This window comes from Miscanthus floridulus, chromosome 12 (assembly GCF_019320115.1).
Source record: "Miscanthus floridulus cultivar M001 chromosome 12, ASM1932011v1, whole genome shotgun sequence".
NCBI lineage: Eukaryota > Viridiplantae > Streptophyta > Magnoliopsida > Poales > Poaceae > Miscanthus > Miscanthus floridulus.
Genome location: NC_089591.1, coordinates 50,411,063 through 50,432,664, shown reverse-complemented (window position 1 = coordinate 50,432,664; position 21,602 = coordinate 50,411,063). Strand labels below are relative to the sequence as shown.

At 45.7% G+C, this 21,602-nt stretch overlaps 2 protein-coding genes and 1 pseudogene across 2 annotated transcripts; 1 reads left to right on the top strand and 2 right to left on the bottom strand.

Moving 5' to 3' along the window:
- Nucleotides 1-736: 736 nt before the first annotated feature.
- On the bottom strand, nt 737-2,988 carry LOC136498657 (uncharacterized; annotated as a pseudogene).
- Nucleotides 2,989-6,114: 3,126 nt separating this feature from the next.
- LOC136496883 (uncharacterized) lies at nt 6,115-7,953 on the top strand. The gene is made up of 3 exons (XM_066492653.1): nt 6,115-6,225; nt 7,233-7,301; nt 7,834-7,953. Exons 1-3 carry the CDS (start codon nt 6,115-6,117, stop codon nt 7,951-7,953), a joined length of 300 nt encoding a protein of 99 aa, XP_066348750.1.
- A 6,405-nt stretch (nt 7,954-14,358) lies between these two features.
- On the bottom strand, nt 14,359-17,135 carry LOC136496955 (uncharacterized). The gene is made up of 4 exons (XM_066492734.1): nt 16,701-17,135; nt 16,499-16,548; nt 15,557-15,680; nt 14,359-15,372 (listed from the first exon to the last, which is right to left on the bottom strand). Exons 1-4 carry the CDS (start codon nt 16,891-16,893, stop codon nt 14,627-14,629), a joined length of 1,113 nt encoding a protein of 370 aa, XP_066348831.1. The 5' UTR covers nt 16,894-17,135; the 3' UTR covers nt 14,359-14,626.
- Between the last annotated feature and the right edge of the window lie 4,467 nt (nt 17,136-21,602).

The window sequence follows — 21,602 nt, the reverse complement described above, 5'->3', positions numbered from 1 at the left end:
ATTATCTATTGAATGTACCAGTGCCTGAACTTGATGAATGGAATCTGAAAGTTTTTCAAATAATTGGTCTCATACTTGTGCTCTGGTTTTAATCCAATTGGTCTCATACTTGTGCTCTGGAGGTTTGAATCGGTACAAATATCCTGGTGAAGAGAACATGACAGGTTTAACTGAGTACGTGATGACAAAAGATATGAGCTGATGATCAGTTCTGGTGAGGTACTAAGCAATAAGTTCTTGTGAGGAAAGATAGAAGCTGATGAGCTTCTTGCACTTGCATCCATTCTGTAGTTTTCCATGTATATGCTCAGATGCTCCTAGAACATGATCAAGTGATGAGCTATAATATCTGATGATTACATGACCAAGTGACAGACTGTATAATATATAGCATCACATGACAGATAGAAGCACTGCATAGAGCATGACCCATTCATAGGTACATGATCACACATATGACAGCAAAAGCAATAGATACTACTGAAAGAGAACTGCATAGAACATGACCCATTCAAGCTTGTTCGAGTACTCAAGCGTTACAGACATCACAAAAGGCCATCACAGGCATTACAGCTAACAGTACATCGATTCAGCTTGTTCTAGTACATCCAGTTCATCGATTCAAGTGTTACAGGCATTACAAAAGGCCATCACAGGCATTTCAAAAGGCCATCATAGTCTCACTGTCCAGCAGAGAGGAGGTTCATTAGGCTTCTCACAACCCTTGCTGGAGGAGCAACAACATCCTTTTTCTGCTTCTTTTTCAGAGGTGTTTTTTCTTCTTAGGGGTTTTCTTCTTCTTTGGTGCTTTATTCTTCTTCACCTTCGATGGTCTAGCAGTATCATCTTGTGGTCTCTTCCTGTGTATACACATATGACAGAAGATCAGTGAAATTAATGTTAACCTTTTATTTGATGAAAAGAATACAAATGGTAGAAGATCAGTGAAATTCATGTTAACCTTTTATTTGTGCTAGCAGTCTCACCATCCTCTCCAACCATTTCAAGCTTGCAAGTCTTGGAGAAGTGGCCAAAACCTCCACACCTTTTATATCTAACTTTCTTCTTGTTGGCCCTATTCTCTAGGCACCCTCTTTGCCTCACAACCTTTGGCCGACCTGCTGCTCTTCCTAGTAGTGGTGGGAAAACCTTGTACCCAAGATCAACTTGTGGCCATTGGGATCTATCTGGCATTGGTTCTACTCTACCTTCATAGGCAGCTCTGAACTTAGCAATAGAGTAATAATCATGCACAAAGTCAGCTACCTGCATACCTCTATTTGACAAGACCCAAGCCAAGGCATGCTTGCATGGCTTGCCAGTTACCTGCCATTCCCTGCATGAACAGCTCTGATTCTTAAGATCAGTTGTGTGCCGTTTATGGTTATTCCAGTCATCTAGTAGTGTTACCTCTACAAATTCATCATCACTGACTTTAACCTTCACAACTTTCAGATTTTTGCTTATAAGGTTCAAGTCCTTCATGACACCAGGAAGGATTCCATCTCCCCATTTCTGTGCAATCTTCTTCCTTATGTACCTTTTCTCCATTATCATCTCTCTTATCCTGTCAACTAACTCATGGATATGCAGTCCTTTGAAGTCCTTGATCTGAGCATTGAAGCTCTCAGAGACATTATTTGTTAAATAATCACATTTACTCTCCTCAGAGAAGCCACATCTGTACCATATCCTAGGATGATGCTTCTAAAGGTAGTCAATAGCAGCTGGAGCAAACTCAAAGATTTTCTTCATATGCCACCTAAACATGCCTTCTGTGTAGTTCCTTGCAGCAGGATACAGATAGTCAGTGAAAACATCTCCTGAGAAGTGTTTCATGAAGTTATTGTACATGTGCCTTGTGCACTCCCTGTTTTCAGCCTATGGGAAAACAACCCCCACAGCTGTCTCTAACCCTTTACAAGCATCACTACATATTACTAGTCTTGGGGGGGTCTCCTATGACACTATGCAAATTCTCTAAGAACCACTTCCAGTTGTCCTCAGTCTTTGAGTGGAACACACCAAATGCAATATGGTACAGCCAGTTATGCCCATCAACACCTGTTGCTGAAGCCAACTGTCCAGTATACTTTCCATTCATAAAAGATGCATCTACTCCTACAAAGGGTCTACAACCAGCTAGGAATCCATCAATGTATGGCTTCAAAGCAATAAAAACCCTCTTGAACCTATTCTTCTTACCAATCTTCTCCAACTCTATTTGTACTCTGCTTCCAGGTGAACTTATTTCTAGCTGTGCAGCCTAATTGAAAAGAAGTTGAAAGCTTTCCTCATACTTACCATGTATCTGATCCAAGGCTACCTTCAAACCAGACCACACTTTTGAGTACTTCAACTTTATTCCAAAGTCACCCTCTAATTTTTTTTCTTTGCCTCCTTTGCTCCCTTTGTTGGGTTATTCTTAACCCAATCTCCAATCCTATCTGCACACCAGCCCTGACTGGCCATTTTCCCTTCTCTTAGCTTGGTGGTAGGACAATTGTGGGCAGCAGGAAGCTTTTTGATCTACAATAGCATAGGGTAAAAGAAAATGTTAACAGACAATAATACATGTTAACAGAGACAATGATACATCACAAATTAGAAAAGAAATGTACCTGTACAGTCTTCTTATAAAAAATGGTGGAAGCATGTATGCGCCAAGGGCATCCCTTAGCAGCACACTTTGCTATGAACCTTTGCTTGTCACTTTTGTAACTAGGAGCAAGCTCAAACCCAGTCTTCACAGCATAATGTCTTAATGCTTTCCTGAATGAAATGATATCAGGAAACAGCTCCACCTTCACAATCTTCGAGTTCTCAGGGTCATGCAATACCCTGATCTCCAGAGGATCAGCATCATCCACCTGTGCCTCAACATGGACAAAGTCATCAGATGGATCAGCAGTACCATGAGTATTAGCATTGTCAAATGGTTGTGGCTATGCAAACACAGTAGGTGGCGCTTCATCATACATGGCCTCATCATCAACTCCCACGTATTCTTCATCTATCTGGCTCTTTGGCTGGCTCTCTAGCTGGCTCTCTATCTGGCTCTCTAGCTGCCTCTCTATCTGGCTCTAACTCATCAGCCACCTCTGGATTCTTAGGAGAAGCACATGGCAAGGCTGTTGGCTTAGTACCACCACTACTGGGTTGTTTAGGCATGTTAGCATCATGAGTGCCTAACTCTGCATCATCATCAGGAGGAACCACACAGATAGGCTGCAGTGCATCAAACTCAGGTTCCACACAAATTGCACTATCAAATACATCTACTATAACCTGGCAACTCATCTCCTCCTTATGCATTTCAAACAAATCAACCATCTATATCTCATCAACTAGTCTGACATCCTCATTCAATCTTTTGTCAAAGAACCAAACAGTGGGTGTCTGATTAGTGCAAAGATTCATTTCAGTTGACAGATGTTTCAACAGCAAGTCTAGTGTCAGTGACCCATACTCCACATCCCACTTAAACACTCGGCCTTTTGTGTATGATTTCCTACCAGTCGAGTCTTTGGAAGCAAAAGCTTCGACTTTAACCTCTAGCGCAAACATCCCACCCCTAAGAAGCAGTAATTTCATCCCCAAATCAAATGCACAAATCATCAGAATACCCCCAAATCAAACATCCCACCTCTAGCGCAAACATGGACACGAAGGATGCAGAAAGGGTACCTACTGCCGCTGTCCTCCATCACTGCCGGAGCAGTGGACATGCACGGAGGCGCTACGACTAAGCTCTCCGCCATCAGGGTGCCTCCATCACCTCTAGTGGACGCCGTTAGGGTTTATCTCCGTCGCCACCACCTCCAATCGCCGCCGCCAACCACTCCTCGATTCGCTGCCACCGCTCACGCCTGGTTCACCGTGGAAAGCGATGGGGTTAGGGTTTGGTCGGAGGGATGAGGGGAGAAGAAGGGACGGTGGTGCGGGCGTGCGGCACAGAAGGGGGAAGAAGGCGAGAGAGGAATGGGGGCGACTAAGAAGAATGGCGCCGTGCTGCCTTATCGTCTGGTACAGGGGCATTACGGCCCAATACCCAAATACGGCGCCTGCAGGTGGTCCCGTCTACGCTCCAGCCGTAGCAAAGGGCAAGAGAGAGGGAGAACCAGAATAGCAATGGCAAATTTCCAATAAGACGAAAAGTAATGGCATTCTTCATAACTTGAAAATTTATAATGGCAAGAAACCAAATAACCCTTTCCAAATGTGCTCACTTCACCGATTTCTTCAACATGTAAAGAGTGAGTTAGCACAGCTTTAGATAGTTAATTATTCTAACACCCGGTGTTACTTCATAATTAATTATCAAGTAACACCGGGGTGTTATACCAGCTTAAATAGACAGGCCAAGCACGCGTAGTAACCTTCGGTTAACCGTTTTGCGCGAAGCGGGGACGAAAACGTAAGCGGTTCGCTATGTAGGTGGAGCCCACCCCTCAGCAGAGTGGGCCTAGGGCGTTACATCGCGACCCTTTATCCCGCCCATTGTAGCACGTGTGTCACCCAGGGCATAAGGGGCATGATGACTTGGCCTCATCGTCTCCTTCCTCCGGCTTAACACCCGAGAAACGCAGTGAACCCGAGTGGAAAATCCTAGCCACCCCCACAGGACGCGTTCCGGCAACCAGCCAGCACGCTATGCTCTCCTCTCGCACTTGTCTCACTAGCCGCTCCTCCTGCTCCACTCCTACAAAAGGGTCCTTGTCCTGTTCCCGAGTGTTCACCTCTGTATTCTTCAGAGAAGCTCTTTTGGTCTTGCATTGCCTCCAGGCTCCAGGTTCCAGTCACGCCACTCGGCACCCTCTCTAGTCCAAGGACCTATCGAGGATGAGCTCTGTCAGGAGTCAGGACTCCATGGACTGCGTGGAAATCCGTGGATTATTCCTACCTCGCTTTGTGGAGGCATCCACCCTGTCCTCCAAGGAAATCGAGCTTGCTATGGTACTCTATGCTCCATCTTGATACTATATCCTCGCCCCTCTATATGCATCGTCTTTCGTGCATTTTTGTAAAACTAGTATCCATGCCATTTCTATATGTGTTGTTAGGATTTTATTAACGTGATATCTAAGTCTCGGCAACTGTGGATGGATGTTTTAACGCTGATTTTGTTAATTTTTTCACTAGTTAATGGCTAGATGTTTTGTAGCATTTGATTCACCCATAAACAAAATCCGTATAAGGGAATAGCGAGTGTAGTGGGTGTGCGTGTGGGGGCACAGATGCCATAAATTGATACAAATAAATTCCCTTCCAGCGAATGAGTCTGTGGCTTAGTGGTTGGGTCCACTTAGTGGAGCGCTGTCCGTCCAGTTCGATCTCCGGCCAGGACAGCTCGGGTGTTGGACAGGAGTTTTTCCTCAGAGGGGTCTGAGCACGTGACTGTGTGTGAGGTGTATATGTGAGTTGCTCAGGAGGCACGTTTTTTTTTTACGATTAGGGCTTCGTAGGCGTGTTCCGAGACCGTTCGAACAACCTCATCCGTGTACGAGCGCGTGGTCAACACGAGTGCCCATTTATATGCTATGCCAAACTCTCTTGCAGGTGTAATTATTTCTATTTTTGCAAAATTGGTAATAAGGGAAATGATCAGGAATAGTACGAGGTAGTATGGGTAGGCACAAAAGCGAAGTGATATTCCTTTTTTGTTGCAGTCAAATGTCGTATGACATGAGCACTGCATTGGCTTCAGTAGTAGTACAGGATTGATGGACTCGTTAGGTTTCTTTAGGAGCATGTATTAACTACGGTTTGACCCTCTTGGCTTCACTGAAGAATTCAAGAATCTACTCTATTTACCACGGTTTAATTTGACTCGTTTGGTACAGAAGGAAGCGTTATCCTGAAAACCAATTCCCCAGAAGAGGCCTTGAAGATTTTCACCCGGTACATGCACGTCATTCCAAATACACGCTTTGCTCTCCTCTCCAACTTTTCTCACTAGCCTCCTGCACCGCTCCTACAAAAGGGACCTTCTCCCGTGTTCCTGTGTGTTCACCTCCGTATTCTTCACAGAAGCGCTCGCGATCTTGCATTGCCTCTAGGCTCCAGGTTCCAGTCACGCCACTCGCCACCCTCTAGTCCAAGGACCGATCGAGGATGAGCTCTATTGGGAGTCAGGACTCCATGCACAACGTGGATTATGCCTACCTTTCAGATGGCTTTGTGGAAGCGCCCACTTTGACCTCCAAGGAAATCGAGGATGCTAGGGTACTCTATGCTCCATCTTGATAATTCTCGCCTCTCTATATGCCTTGCCTTTCGTGCATTTTGTAAAACTAGTCTCCGCGCCATTTCTATATGTCATGTTGGATTTTAGAAACCTGACATCTAAATCTTGGCAGCTGTGGATGGGTGTGTTTAACGCTGATTTTGTTCATATTTTCACTAGTTAACGGTTCCATGTTTTTAGTATTTGATTCATAAGGGTATAGCTATACGTAATACAAAATGTGTGTGGGGGCAGGGTGGGGGCACAAACGCCACAAATTGGTGCTAATAAGATCTCTTCCAGTGAAGAAGCCTGTGGCTCGGTCGTCGGGTCTGCTCTGTGGAGCGCTGCCCACCTAAGTTCGATCTCCAGCTGGGACGGCTCAGGTGTCGCACGAGGGTTTTTTTTCTCAGAAGGGGGTTGAGCGTGTGTATGTGTGTCTTCAGACAACCTCATTCGTATTTGAGCGCTCTTAGGCCAGTCTCAATGGAGATTTCATAGAGTTTCATGGACATTAAATATGCTGACATGGCACTGTCTTGATGAAGAGAGAGAAGATAAAAGTTTCATGGGAGTAGAGAGAGTTTCATAGAGATGAAATTCTTCTGTACTGTTTCCAAAATATGAGTGTGTTGGAAACTGGGAGATGAAACCCCCACTGAGACTGGCCTTATGTGTTGTACCAATGTTCTGATGGTGTTAAAAAGAACTCTCTTGCAAATCTAATTATTTCTATTTTTGCAAAATTGGCAAGGGAAATGATCAGGAATAGTGAGGTTAGTATGTGTAGGCACAAAAGCAATGTGGTATTCCTTTTCTGTTGCAGTCAAATATCGTATGACATGAGTACTGCATTGGCTTCACTGCTTCAGTAATCAGTAGTAGTACAATATTGATTGACTGGTTAGGTTTCTTTTGGAGCATGTATTAACTACGGTTTGACTCCGTTGGGTGCTTTGAAGCATCTACTTACTGTACTTACCACGGTTTGACTCGTTTGGTACAGAAGGAAGCTTTGAAGATCCTGAAAACCAATTCCCCAGAAGAGGCCTTGAAGGTTTTCACCGAGGTACAGGTACGTGCACGTCATTCCAAATACAATCCAGCACAAAAATAAAAATAAATTGAGCACCGATGTTTTTCCACCTGATGCATCAATTCAAACCGGAAATAGCTTAGGCACAACGATTCACATGGCGATGCAAGCCTTGTCGAAGATGTTGTGCGGCATGCATCGATCACTGGCCGTTAGAGTTAGTTTCTAGCTCAGGACTAGTCTTGAACTAACTCTAGCCTAAGAGATGTTTGGATACCAGGGTTAAAATGATAATAAATGTGCTTTCCAAATCATTGATGTGGGTGAAAATAGAGAGAAAACAGTGGACCCCACCTCAAATAGCCCCAACTAGCCCAAATAATCACCTCTTTGGGGGATAGTTTTTTAGGATGAGCTAGTTACAAATAACCCACTCTAACCCTCCTGTTTAGCTACTTTAGGGTTAGTTGAGCTCCAACTAGCTCAAACTAGCTCTAACCCATGTATCAAACAGGGCCACTGTCACTGATGATACGTCCGCAATCTTGTTGCGCACCTGTCTTCACTGCAGGGCTCAGAGGTCATCAAAGCTGACCTGGCGAGGGAGAAGGCCCACACCCAGGCGATGCCTCCAAACGGTGCTGATGCAAAGGCCAACGGCACGGTGCAGCCCCCACCGCCGAAGAACTGAGACGAAGGCCATGCCTTCCTGCCGGGGGAGCCAAAATAACAGCATAACAGTCTTTTATTCGATCCAAACCAGTGCTCTTGCTGCATGATCGATCGATCCTCACACCGCATAGATGGGTTTGCTCGATCGTTTCCGATTTTTCTTCGGCCTCTTCATGTCCATCCCGCTTGACCATGCATGCCTGTGTGTGTCGTCGTTCTCGCTCAACGTGTGGCGCCGCCAGTCGTTTTCCGCTGTGAACAGCTTGCGCAGGTTCGATGAGGCAGCCGCTCAATACAGTGGTTCGGGAACATTACACATCCCATATACGCGATATACTGTGATAAGCACGTGCTTAGCATTTTAAGCGTTTGCACTAGATGGTATATGATTGGTTGAATAAGAAAGAAAAGGATGTGGCTAACGCAAGCACACCGCAGGGCCGTCTCCTTCCTTGCGTCTCCTTCCCCGTGCAGCCCCCCTTCCCCTTCTTGCTCCTCGTCTGTGCCTTCTCCCTCTCCGGCGACCCTCGTGATTTTTTTTTAAATTTTAACACTTTTTCGAAACTAATTTTAAATTTAACACTGTTGTTTTTTTTAAACTAACATTTTTTGCCGCGCCTATTATCCTGGCGCGGCCAAATGCCTGTATCGCGTCATGCATGGCGGCGCGGCAGAGGGCTGACGTGGCGGCGACCAGAAACGCTGACCACTGACGTGGCAGGGCTCTGCCGCGCCACCGATCTTGGCGCGGCAGTGCCGCGCCCTGATCCGTGGCGTGGCAGAGCCGGGTATGGTTGTGCCGCGCCAGATCCCACGGCGCGTCAGTGACGCGCCATAGACCACGGCGCGACAGTGACGCGGACAGACAACAACCAGCTACAATTGAGTTGTTGTCGGTGCTGTACAAAACTATAAGTGCTATACAAAACGAACATGAAGCAAATAAATGGACGACAAGTTACCACACAACATTTTCATTGATTTACGAGTCTACAAGTTTTCGACGACAATATTCATTCGACATAAGTTCGACGTAATGAACTAAGTCCCACGAATGTTAGGATCCCTTGAACGCCTCTTAGAAACCTCGTCGTCCGAAGAAGAAGGGGGTTGTCGTACTCCACATCAAGAAGGGAGTACAACTGGTGCGGCGTGGGAGGGGTCATCCTGTTACAAAATGATAAATAAAGGGTTAGAGTATTCAAATTAACAATTTTCAGATTAACATTATGTAGCATTACAAAATTTGAACTACTTGTTATGCAATACGAACACAATATGAAATCACCTGCTGTCTTCTATGCCGACTAGCCTTGTGGCCAGATTGTTTGCAAACGGAGCAAAGATTCTTGCCACGGGTCTCGTTGAAGTCTCCCCCGCCGTATATGTCTTCGTCGTACCCTCTCATAGCGTCCATGTCCCCCTTCAGTCACTTCTTCTTCCTCCTATCTTTCCCTACCTTCATTAGATCTGGATGCGGTACGTAATCATAACCATTATAAGGTAGCCACTGTGTTGGGACAAGGTATGGCTCGAAGCTCATCTCCCAAATACTAACGGTGTTCGAACGGAGATACAAGGGTGACATATGACAGATCCTCATAGTTATAACCGCGAACCCTGCAGGCCGTGATCATATGAGAGCATGGGGCATGCATGATCTAAGGGAAGTTGCAACTGCACTCTACCTTTTCAAGATCAACTCGGTAGTTTCGTCCACTATAATATTCGTCGCCCAAGCTTATGCCACCCTTGCCCCGTACACTAAAGATATGGCGGCGGGGTCCATATGGCTCGGCGGTGTGCTGCTTGACCAATTCCTCGGCCTCCTTTAAATGTTCAGCTCCGGCCTTTCCAAAACGCTCCTGCTCAGCTATATTTCTCTGCGTAAGTTCCCACCTTTTCAAAAAATATTCGTTGCACTTATAAAAGGAGAACTCAACAATTTCAGACATAGGCAACGATCGAACTCCGGTGAATACACGGTTGAAGGACTCCGAGAAGTTAGTGGTCATGATGCCATACTTGAAACCCCCCTCGTCATACGCTAACGCCCACTGAGCCTTCTGTTCCATCTGGGCCTCTAAGTACATCACCAATCCTGTCCTCCTCCTCCTGCTCCTCCTCTTCCCGTTCGAACTCATTCACATCGAAGTCATTTCTTATACAGCCTACTGCAGTTGAATAAAACTGCTCCTGCGTCAACTGACCGTCCAAATCCAGGTTATCCTGAGTTGCTTTCCCTTCGACCCCTAATTCTTGTTCATTGCCTCCAAAACCATCAATGGACGGGCCGTCCTGAACACCATGCATCCTGTACCCATTCTCCACCACCACCTCAGCCATGGGCACATTAGAACCTTGGAGAACCCTAGTGTAGCGGGACCAGTGAGCAGGGTCGCGCAAGGGCATGAGGACATAGTGTGCCCTAGTCTTTCCAGTATCAAACCTCCCCTTCAGTGTGAAATCACCACCAAACTTTGTATTCAAACGGACACAAAGGTCGTTGAAGCTAGGAGGTTCATCAAACCATTCCAATTCTTCTTCCATATCCTTAAACATACCATCTTCTCTCCTAACACTTCCTCCATACAAAACTCTAACACAACAATCCATCTGTAAAAGCATTTCAAAAAACTTCATCAAGTTGTCGAAAGCATTTCGTCCACTATAACTATACTAACTAATCAAATATTAACATCTATACAAAGCTAACTATAACAACTAATTAGACTAAATCCAATGTACAACTAGAGTCAATAACTGTACTAACTAAACTACCTAACTTTACTACATATACTAACTTATTATATTACGTATACTAACTAAACTAACTAACTTTACTAACTATACTTTAATAATTTTACTAACTTTATTAACTGTGCTAACTATATTAGTGGAGTACCTCGCTGCAGCGCGCAAGACCGGGCCGGGAGGCGTGGGCGTAGGCCTAGGAGGGCAACCACCGTGCATGACCGGAGGGGGAGGTGCACTGGCGAGCGGGCGCGGCGAATGCACCGGGCGGCCGGCGGCTTGGCCGCCTGGCTGGCGCAGGCGGGCTGGCTGGTGTGGGCGGACGCGGCCGTGGCGGACGGCGTGTTTGGCGGCCAGGCTGCCTTGCTGCGCTGCTCGGGGAACGGCGACTGCTTGGGCACGCGGGCCGCAGCGGAGGTTATACCCGGCTATACCGCGCCACGGATCAGGGCACGGCACTGCTGCGCCAAGATCGGTGGCGTGGCAGAGCCTTGCCACGTCAGCGGTCAGCGCTTTTGGTCGCCGCCACATCAGCCCTCTGCCGCGCCACCATGCATGGCGCGGCACAGGTATTTAGCCGCGCCAGGGCAATAGGCGTGGCCAAAAGTGTTAGTTTTTTTTAAAAAAAACGACAGTGTTAGATTTAAAATTAGTTTCGAAAAAGTGTTAAAATTAAAAAAAAATCACCCTTGCCGCCGCCAGCCGTCCCACCACAGCGAGCTAGGGTTTCGCCGGAGCTTTGTGGCCGCGGCCGTGGCCTTAGAGCTCCGGCGAAACCCTGGCTCGCCCACTGCGCCACCTTCTTCCCCTCCCTCAGCCCCCGTCCCGACTTGGCCCGGCCACCTCCACCACCTCACCAGGGGCCCTAAAGCTTCCACCGGCCTCCGATCCTCACCGCCTAGCTGGCCTTCCCTCCCCCAAAACCCTTTCATTCTAAGGCCACCGGAGTTCGGGAAGATGAGACAGAGAGCTCGCTGGAACCCTAAGGAGCAGATCCAGGGGGAGGAGGAGGAGGAGGAGGAGGAGGCTTACCTCGCTGGCGCCGCCACCGCCAGAGGGGAGAGGGAGGGAGGAGCCGCATGGGGAGGAGGTGGGGCGCCGGCGCGGGCCATGAGGATAGGGGGAGGGGGTTGCCAGAGGACATCACGGGGCGCCGATGAGGACCTCGCCGAGTGCCAAAGAGAGAGACACACACAAAGAGAGAGGCGTGCATGCATCTGAGGCAGTGGGTCGGATAAGGTGCCCGTACGTTTTTAAGTCATTACCAAAAAATTTGGATTACAAATTACTTTTGTAGTCATGGCAAAAGAAAAAAAAAGCAAAGGAAACATTGCTAGCTATGCTGGTCACGCAACGTCGATTGGTGGCCTGGCGCATATGGTTGTTTCTTGTAGAAAGAAAGACCCGTTGGGCCGCAACATGCTAGCCATTAGGCCGTCCCCAACAGTGAGTTGACGTAGCTAGCTGACTAGGATTCAAAGTGACATAGAGGAGAGAGAATGATCAAAAAGTAAGTCACCGTGCTTGCTTCCTCGCTAGCTCGGAGCGGACGAAATCACGCAAGCACACAAGTTTGCCTGTGCTGCCCTCTTTTCTCTATTATAGAATCAACTAACAGTGTGCCCCCACACATTGAGAAGAGAGAATATGCAAAAAAAAAAAAAAAAAAAAAAAGCGGAACCTGTGTTGATGAGTTGACACCAAATAGCTAGAAACTGGCTAGATTGTTGGGGACGCCCTTATCATGCTAAGAGTAAGACCAAGGCAACTGCAGCAGGACTCCAACGCTGTCTAGGGTTGTTTGGATTATGCATTGGCAGGCACGTGTAGCCAAGCAGCAATCTCTACCGTCAGGTGCTCAAAATCCACGACCTAGTTTACTACCTAACCAAACAAAGTTACCTAGATTTGTTCTCAGTCTCACTGCTTTCAACCTTAGTCGCACCTCTCCTAGTGACTTAGTGAGCTTTGGGGGTAGGAAGGAAGCTACAAACTAGCATCCAATGGCTAGCGGCCCTGTGTTTGGTAGTGGAGATTAGAAGTAAGCATATCATTACATTCAAAACAAGTAAGCATATCAAAAATAAAAAGGGTATTCAGAATGGAAATTTTCTCGGATATGGCCTCATTTGAAATGTAGAAAATTTAATGTTTCTTGTGTTTTTCTTATAAAAATAAACTGATTTATTTGAAATTCCTGCATTTTTAATCGGTCCTAAATGTGTGAGCTAAGAATACGGGCATGTCAGATTTTTCTACATTTTTCATGTTTTTGTTTGATATCGAGAATACGGTCTGCGTTCAGAGAAATATAAGAAATGGAGTCGGGCAAGATGGGATTTTCCCATCATGTTTTCACCCCTAGCAGAGCACATGTCGAACAAAATCAGAAACAAATATAGAATGTCGGTTGAGAGGGGATTTTCCCATCCAGTCTTCATCCCTAGGCTAGAAGAGGTATGAAACAAAACCAGAAACTCGACTTCTTATTTTTTTTCTTTGTTGAACATAAATCTCCTCAAGATTAACGAAGTCACTACAGGCGTCGAGCTATCAACGGGAACATTGCCTACCACTGAAAGCACAAACGTCATTAAATTCTAGAAAATTCACTCCCACGGGGAGTCAAACCCAGGACCTGAGGTGCTACTGAGGCTCTTGTAACCACTAGGCTATATGCCCTCTCAAATTCCTTCTCTTGTTATGAACCTAAACATCATAAAGAAAGATCAGCCCATGGCCAAGTCTATCATATTGACACTTTGAACAATTAGTAAATCTTGAGAATATGTTTGACCTGTTCAAAGGTGCTCCAATTTCTTTCGCAGCCTGATGAGCTAGATGTCAAGGTCGTGATTCTAACAACCATTCTTTGCAAATCAGTTACTCCACCTCCATAGAGCCTACACCAAGATGCTACAATGAAACAAATTTATGGACAATTAAGAATTTCTGAATATGAATGTACGGATTAACTACTACTAGTAGGCTTCTAATTCTACCATGCTTTTCTTCTAGCAATTTTCCCCGAAATAGATGGAGGTTAAAAACGAGGACTAAATCGAGTAGTAGCTTCCACCATTTCCTTGAACTCACCATTGTCACATGCATTTTGTCATTTTTGCATTTTTTTTGTAGATTGAATTTTAATATCAACTTTCGAAACAATATACATATATATATGGGTGCACTATGGATATGCATTGTTTCAAAAATTTCCAAACAACAGAAGTATGCTTTTTTTTGAAAGAGTATATACCTACCTTTAGGTTTGTACTACATATAAATTTTCCCTTCAATCATGCAAAATTTTGCTTGACAGTTGGCCGCCAAGAATCATTTCCTTATGATTCAATGGTTTTGGTATTTTAATAGTTTTGTTGATCGTTTTGGGCTGGCAAGGTAATTCGGACATGATAGCAATCTCTGGTTAGACTACCTATAGATTGTCAATTTTACCGGTGGACTTGATTCTGTATGATACGACGGTCCAGCCTCCGGCTATAATACTATAGACCTCCTAGGACGTTCAACAGAAGCGCGTCGTTTGTATGAGTAAAATCTTCTACCTTAATTACAATGATGTAAATCTTTGCGTATTTGAGAAAAAAATACCAGTGCTATCCACATCACTTGACTCCATGTTCAGGGTTCGCGTCCGATGTGCTGGCTTCTTTGATGAAATTAAATTATGGCTTCTTTCATGAAATTAAATTCCTGATTGGTATAGTACATGTACAAATAGGTGTTTATGGTAAAACATGTAGCCGTGTTACATACTTACATGAATATACTATGTCCGTGTGAGCGCATCTGCGCTTGTACGTGTGGTTTATGAGCGTGTAATAAAAGAACAACATCGTCAAACCCTCTTATTCGCCTATGTCAAACACCAATAACGAATGGATTTCCCCTTGTGCTTGCCGCATCAAACCTAATCAGAACGAGAACTTGAAGACCATGTCGTGCTTGTACTCCTGGCCGGGCCTGAGTGTCTGCGACGGGAACTCGGGGTGGTTCACGGCGTCCACGTACCCCATCGTCTCCAGCGTGAACCCAGCGTACTGGTTGTACACCTCGCCGCCCTTCCCCTCGGTGTGGTTGAGCCAGTTTCCGGTGTAGAACTGCACGGTCGCCTGGTTCGCCCACAGCTCCAGCGCCCTGCCGGAAGCGGCGTCCCGGACCTCCGCCACGGGCCGCATGCTCCCCGGCTCCCCGTCGACGATGTAGTTAGCGTCGTACCCGACGACCTTCCCGCCCGTGACCTGGCGGATGCGCGCGCCGATGGGCGTGGGCGCCCGGAAGTCCAGCGGCGTGCCGGCGACGGGCGCGACGCGGCCTGACGAAGGGAGGAGCTCCTCGTCCAGCACGGCGTACCGCGACGCGTGCAGCCGGAGCGTGTGGCCCAGCACGTCGCGGCCGCTGCCCTCCCCGTGCCCGCCCAGGTTCCAGTACGCGTGCAGCAGCAGGTTCACCGGCGTCGCCCTGTCCCGCGCCGTCGCGTTCATGTGCACGCCCAGCGTGTAGGGGCCCGACACCCGGTACGTCACGTACGTGTCGAGGCTCCCCGGGAAGCCTTGCTCGCCGTCGAAGCTGCGGTAGTACAGGGTGATGTACGGGGAGTCGCCGCCGCCGACGTACTCCTTCACCGTCCAGGCGCTTTTGCTGAACGCGGTGCCACCGCCTGAGTGAACGAACAGATACAGTTGCAGGTGAACGAATGATCGATCTCGCTCATGAATAGAAGTGGAACTCAAGGACCGAACGATCGACACAGAAGGCGACTCATCGATCGATCATGGTGTTGGGATTGTTTTGGAACAGAGCAATCCTCTGGCGCTCTGGGTGTAGGCGAAGGCGAACCGTACCGTGGATCGTGTTCTTGCCGTCGTTTCGTTGCAGGTGGTAGACTTTGCCGTCGAGGACGAAGCGGCCCCTCGATATCCGCTGTGCTACGCGGCCGGCGATCGGCCCGAAGTAAGAAGTGTCGTTCTACGTGGGAAGAGCGAAGACGCAGGGGAAAAACCTTGATGTGAGACAAGGAAACACTAAGGACCAAGTTGAAATTCAGCAGTGTGCCATTTGCCCATTCACATGGGGCTAGTTTGGTTACTGCCCTGGCAAAGTTGCCTGGCGCAGGGAGCTCCCCCAGGCGTCCGATTTTGGACGCCTGGGGTGGAGATCGATGCCTGGGGAGCCTCTTGCGGCAGTCATCAATCCAAACAGCCCCATGATGCGTGTCGACACTTGCAAGATCTGGAGTATTGTTTTTCTCGGGGGAAAAAAGGCATGATCTCGAGTATCGATCTGTATCTGCACGATCTTTGTCAGTTTTAAATTAGGGGAATAAGATAACGACGGAGGGCCATCCTGTACAGCACAAATCACAATGTAATATTCATTAATTTCCTTCCATCCCAAAGCTTGCCAGCTTGTAGCTAGTTGCCCTTTTCTTTTCTAAAAGTTTGGTTGGTGGCCTAATATTCTTCTAGCTCATGCTTGGTTTTCAAATTCTTGACCGACCGTGGTGCTTGGGCTTGTAAAACTTTAGGAAAGAGAGAGTAGAATGATTGAGAATTGTATACAGTTGGCAAAGAAATGAAGTTACTATGTTTGGAGAGCGAGTGACTACTGCAAAATCTGTCAATCTAGAGAAGTGGGAATTCGTAGACGAATTGATACAGGTTGGCAGGGTGAAAAACGAAGAAGAAAAGAAGCAAGGTAAATGCAACACACACTCGCTATGCAGGAGAAAGAAAGATCTTGGATTAGGTAGAAAAGAAATCGAGGAGGGCTTCTGCTGATCTTACAAAGTATTCAGCGAGGGTGTCTCTGCCCAGGACGACATCAGCCAAATTCCCTGCAAAACCACGTACGAGCCTGAACTTTAGCCTGGGATGGGAGCCCAAGAGAGAATTGCAGCGACAAGGGGCGAGGGCGATGACCACATCAAGGCATATATATGCAGAGGCGACAGCAGGAAGCTAATAAGAGAGGACTGCACTGACGAACCTTTGGAGTCGGGAAGGACGACGGACATTAATCTGGCACCCCAATTGGTGACCTTGACGGAGAAATCCCCCAGCTTGAGCTCGTACACGCCGACCTTCCTCGCGTCGGGCCCGGTGGTGGCCTGCGCGCCCATGGACAGGGAGGAGGCCGCGACCGCGAGGCTCAGCAGCGCAAGGAGCTGAACCCCAGCCATTGCCGGGCCAACTAATGGACGCTGTAGCTTGCTTGCTGCGACAGATTGCCAGGAAGGAAGAGCCCGAGAGAGGAGGGGTGTACGACGTCGTACGTCGGTCGTCGTTGGCTACTGCCGAGGCAATCGGCTCCATATAAAGGCGCGCGTTTGGCCGGCCTCCTCCTAGCTCCGGTTCCACACCTGTAGCGCAATTGGTGGCTCCCATAAACAGTCTATGAATATTAGCCGTAGCAGGTGAGCCGACAAGACCCGAAGAAATTGAGGCCGAGAGGGAGGTCTGGAGGGGTGTAGCGTACCATGAGGACCACGAGCATAACGTCTGGGACTATATAAGTCGGATGATGCTTTGTTACGAGAGGAAAACACTGTATTATGATGAATAAGATGACGAATATAAATAAATTTATTTAGACAAACAATTCAAAAAGTTACATAAATCTAAGAGGAGGTGAGTTTGCTGAGACGTGAATACCTAACAGATCCTCACGGGGTTCCCTATAGGGTACGTCTTCATCTTTTTTTTTTATACAAATGTGTAGGTACAGCTGCGCTTGAATGATCTGGACAGCTTTGAATCTATTTTTAGTTTTTTCTATTTCTATTTCTTTTTTTTTGTTGGTCTTGGTCAAATTTGTGGGCTGGGTCAGCTAGCACGCGTGTGTGCTGTGCCATTGCCAATCGGCCTGCATGCCCGGCCAGCTTCGTTTTCGTTTAGGTTGTCCGGGCTGTCAATGCCTGGCTGCCTGCCATTGTTCTTGTTATACGTAAAAGTCAACTATAGACTTTTTCAAGGCTTGTATTACCTCAGAGTGTATGCTAGAAAAAAAGATAAAATATATTAATTTTGAGAAATATATTTAAATGTGGATGATCGTCTACACGCACATAATTTCTATGAGCATTTCTGAGAGATTGTGATAATAAATCTCGGAATCGACAAAGTCACATTAATGCCTCAACTGTTAATGGCCACATGTTCTACTAATAAAATAAGTGTTAAGTATGTGTGTATATTTGTGAGTGTACTCCCTCTGTCCCTAAAAGAATCGATTCCTAAGAAAAATTTTGTCTCCCGAAATTTATTCCTCCTCGAAGTCTCTATCACATTTAATCACAACCCCTCTCGTCTCTCTCTTTCACGCCCCTTGCCCCCAAATTCCCCAATCCCCTTCCACATATGTTGCCTCCGAATTTCCCAATCCCCAAGCCCGCAGTCATGGAGCAAGGAGATGGCCATGGCCGCAGCAGCAGGCTTGAAGGTGACGACGACAGGCTCGTAGGGCGGCAAGCTCGAAGGCTGCGGCAGCGTGATCCGTGGCTGCGTGATTGGGGCTCAGAGCCCCCTGATTGGACCTCGAAGCCAGCTGTGCGTCACCTCTCATGGAGAGGTCAAGAGGGTCAAGAATGCGAAGTTGTTCTAGACTCGAGGAAAAAGAAGGCAATGCCGATTTTGGGTGCTGGACTAGTTGAGAGCTCCCAACAGTACAATAGTATTTAATATTCTTTGAATACTACGACACCTCTTAATTATTTTGGAAGACTCTCGGGCTCTCGGCAACCGGACAGCTATTGATGTTCAGTCAGGGGAATTATAGTCTTTTCTCTTGATTGCTAATCTATCTTAAAGTTGCTAGGAGTTGATTCTTTCAGGGAGGGAGTATTTATACTATATGATTTAAAATATTAAGTAATAAATATTGGCAATTGTTTTGAGCCAAAGAATCAAGCCTAGTTTAGTAGGTTACACTATATAAAAACATAACCAACTTAGCTACACTCAATTCTCAACTAGATACTTCTCTTCTAGCCTCACTTAATTTAATCTTCAAGGGTATGATCATGAATTCAGTAGACTGAAGTTGTTATTTGATCTATTTTGTTTATAAGAAAATTATCTACCTCTATTATTTTGAAACTAATCTAAAGTTGTGACAAAGTATAAGAGACGAGAGCTCATACTTGGTACTTATCGCCACAAAGGCTATTGCTTACCAAGGCAAGTGCCGCAAACCACCAAGGCTCACCACCGCCGTCCAACACTCTTGGTCACTTTGGAACTTTCCACTATGGAGTTGCCGTAGCTCTACACCAAGCTCGGAGGGTTGACGTCACCATAGAGTCACCAAAATTCGAAGTGCTCCACCTTACCAAGATCACAAGGGCACAAAGCCCAACACTCAAGATCTTAAACTAAGGAGATAACACTCTCACAATGATGTGAACTAACGTTAGATTTTATCTCTAAGGGGTCGTTTGAATCCCTTCATTTTAGAGGAATTGAAAGCTACTTAATGGATTAGGCTATTTGGCTTGAAATTTGATATTCCATAACTTTCCCAAGCTCACAAATAATAGCCTGTTTGGCAGGGCTCTGGCTCCTCTGAAAATGGCGCCGGCTCTGGCTCCTCTGAAGGAGCAGCTCCTCTAGAGGAGCTGAAGCTGTTCTGAAAAACGTTTGGCAAAACGGCTCCTTCGCACTAGACGACGTGAACCCACAACAAGGAGCCACGCGAAGCTCGTTTTTTAGGCTTCTCCTGCGCAGGCAAAAAATAGCTCCGGCTCTTGACCGGCTCTCCATGCGGAACCCTTTCCAAAACAGACGTTTGGCACAGCTCCTGCAGGAACCGGAGCTGAAGCCCCTGCAGGAGCCCTGCCAAAGAGGCTCTAAGTCCATCTCAAATTCATTGGGTGTGAGATGGAAATTGATTCTATAGATCACTGTGCTATAATTCTACTCTACAACTTATAGCACGTTCTTCAACTCACTTTCCTACCATAGAAATGCAACATATAAGTATGTTCCTTATATGTCTAACAATAAATATACAAATATATTCCATATATAACTATATTAGCTTAATTAATTTATGTCTAAATTATAATTTTTAGAATAAATTCAATTCCAAGAATCCAAACGGACCCTAAATTATTCTCATACGAGGAATGGATTGTTCCAACACTTGCTGTGACTTTCCATCGCTTCAAGGCACTGCAACACACTTTAGGTGGCCAATGGAACCAAGTATATATAACAGATCCACCTCAAATACACGTTTGCAAAATGATGGTAAAAAACACTGTCCGAATGGTTCGATGTGTGTATTTTCTCTACAGATTGTGTGATTTGTGTAGCTCCCAGAACTAGCGTTCCTCCTATGCTCATGTTATTTATCTGGCGATGCCCTTCTTTTGGTTGCTAGAATGTCTCGTTGAACTCTTATTATCCGTTATTAGATCATTCGGTCCTTGTAAATGCATAGTGCTCTCAGCCACTGTGTTAACTACACACATATGTAGATTCTCCAATGTTATCTTTTTCAAGACATGCAGGCCCTCTGACTAGGTCATTTGCTTTTGTTTATTTATTTATTTATTTGGTGTTCCTTCTTGAGACTTCACACCACTTGTTTTCTTGCATTCATAGGACCTAAATGAGTCTGTCTAACACATGTTAGTCCTATTGCCCATGTTGCCATTGCAATCACCAAAACCACACTAGAAAATGGCAAAGTGTCGGTTTTCCTTACAATAGGATGAAAAAACAACATATAGAGTAATTAGAACTAATGTATATTCCAACTAGATAAAGAATACAAGGTATCTATATGAGCATTGTGTTAGAATACAAACAAATTAGAAAAAAACTATAATCAACTTTGATTAGACGTGTGTAGGCCCCAAATTTATCCACGAACTTTCGACATTTATGCCCCTTAAAATTACTAGCCAATGCAAGAGCATGAGTTGGTGGAACAGTTTGTGCCAAATGTCCATACTTACCAAGAACAATTTAGCTTAGGTGCCGAACATAACATGATGCATGTGAGTGAGGATTACCATTGTGATGGACAACGGACATTAATATTAGAGCAAGCCCTTCTCTCTTATACCTTATTTATGTTGATTGACTGAGAGAAAGCGTAGCGCGCAATAGGCATGGTAGCCAGGAGCTGCATAGCACAATAACCGAATGGAAAAACAAGTCAACAATAAAGGATAGAAGAACCAAACAGTGCAATAACTTAGATAGTAACTAGAGGTGGGTGTATCTTCTATCCATGATGTATCAAACCATATGTTTGATTCTATGTATGTCTCATTAGTGTGGCTTTTCCATTCTATTACAGGCAACATCCCATCGATAGAGATGCTACTATAGTGGCTTCTTGGATCTCAAGATTTATTGGTTTATAAGTCGCCCATAGGAATTCATGAGGGTGGGGTGTATGTGCAGTATTGGGTGAGTGTATGTATATGTGATCAATCATGTGTATACCATGTTTTTAAAAGAAAGAACAACAAACAAAAGAGAAGATATAAGGGACGAAGGTAAGAGGAAGCTTCTTTTTGTACATCAATGTATATACCAGTCCAAATTAAGCTTGTGATTAGAGTTATAAACAATATTGTTTTTTCAGCGAACTTGGCGAGGTTATTATTGATCTGTCACCAAACTCATGATTCACTGATTTGCATGGTTCATAGATGATTTGGTTTGTAGAGTGTTGTATTTGAGTGGGAGTTTGATAGTTTTGTTATCAACAAATTCACTAGTGCATAAATATGATACAAAATTGGTATGAGAAGTGAAATGTGGTTCAATATAGCTGAAATTTGGTCAGCTAGCATGTGAATGACTTGTTGGTTTATAGTACATACTTGGATTCAGCTTCGTTTCCAGCAACCCATTTCCAACTATGCCATCGTTA

Coding starts and splice junctions, on each gene's coding strand:
- LOC136496883 (XM_066492653.1), top strand. CDS start 6,115: ATGAGCTCTATTGGGAGTCAGGACTCCATGCACAACGTGGATTATGCC. Junction 6,226..7,232: donor AGGAAATCGAGGATGCTAGG/GTACTCTATGCT, acceptor CGTTTGGTACAG/AAGGAAGCTTTGAAGATCCT. Junction 7,302..7,833: donor AGGTTTTCACCGAGGTACAG/GTACGTGCACGT, acceptor TCTTCACTGCAG/GGCTCAGAGGTCATCAAAGC.
- LOC136496955 (XM_066492734.1), bottom strand. CDS start 16,893: ATGGCTGGGGTTCAGCTCCTTGCGCTGCTGAGCCTCGCGGTCGCGGCC. Junction 16,549..16,700: donor CGTCCTTCCCGACTCCAAAG/GTTCGTCAGTGC, acceptor GTGGTTTTGCAG/GGAATTTGGCTGATGTCGTC. Junction 15,681..16,498: donor ACACCCTCGCTGAATACTTT/GTAAGATCAGCA, acceptor CTTCCCACGTAG/AACGACACTTCTTACTTCGG.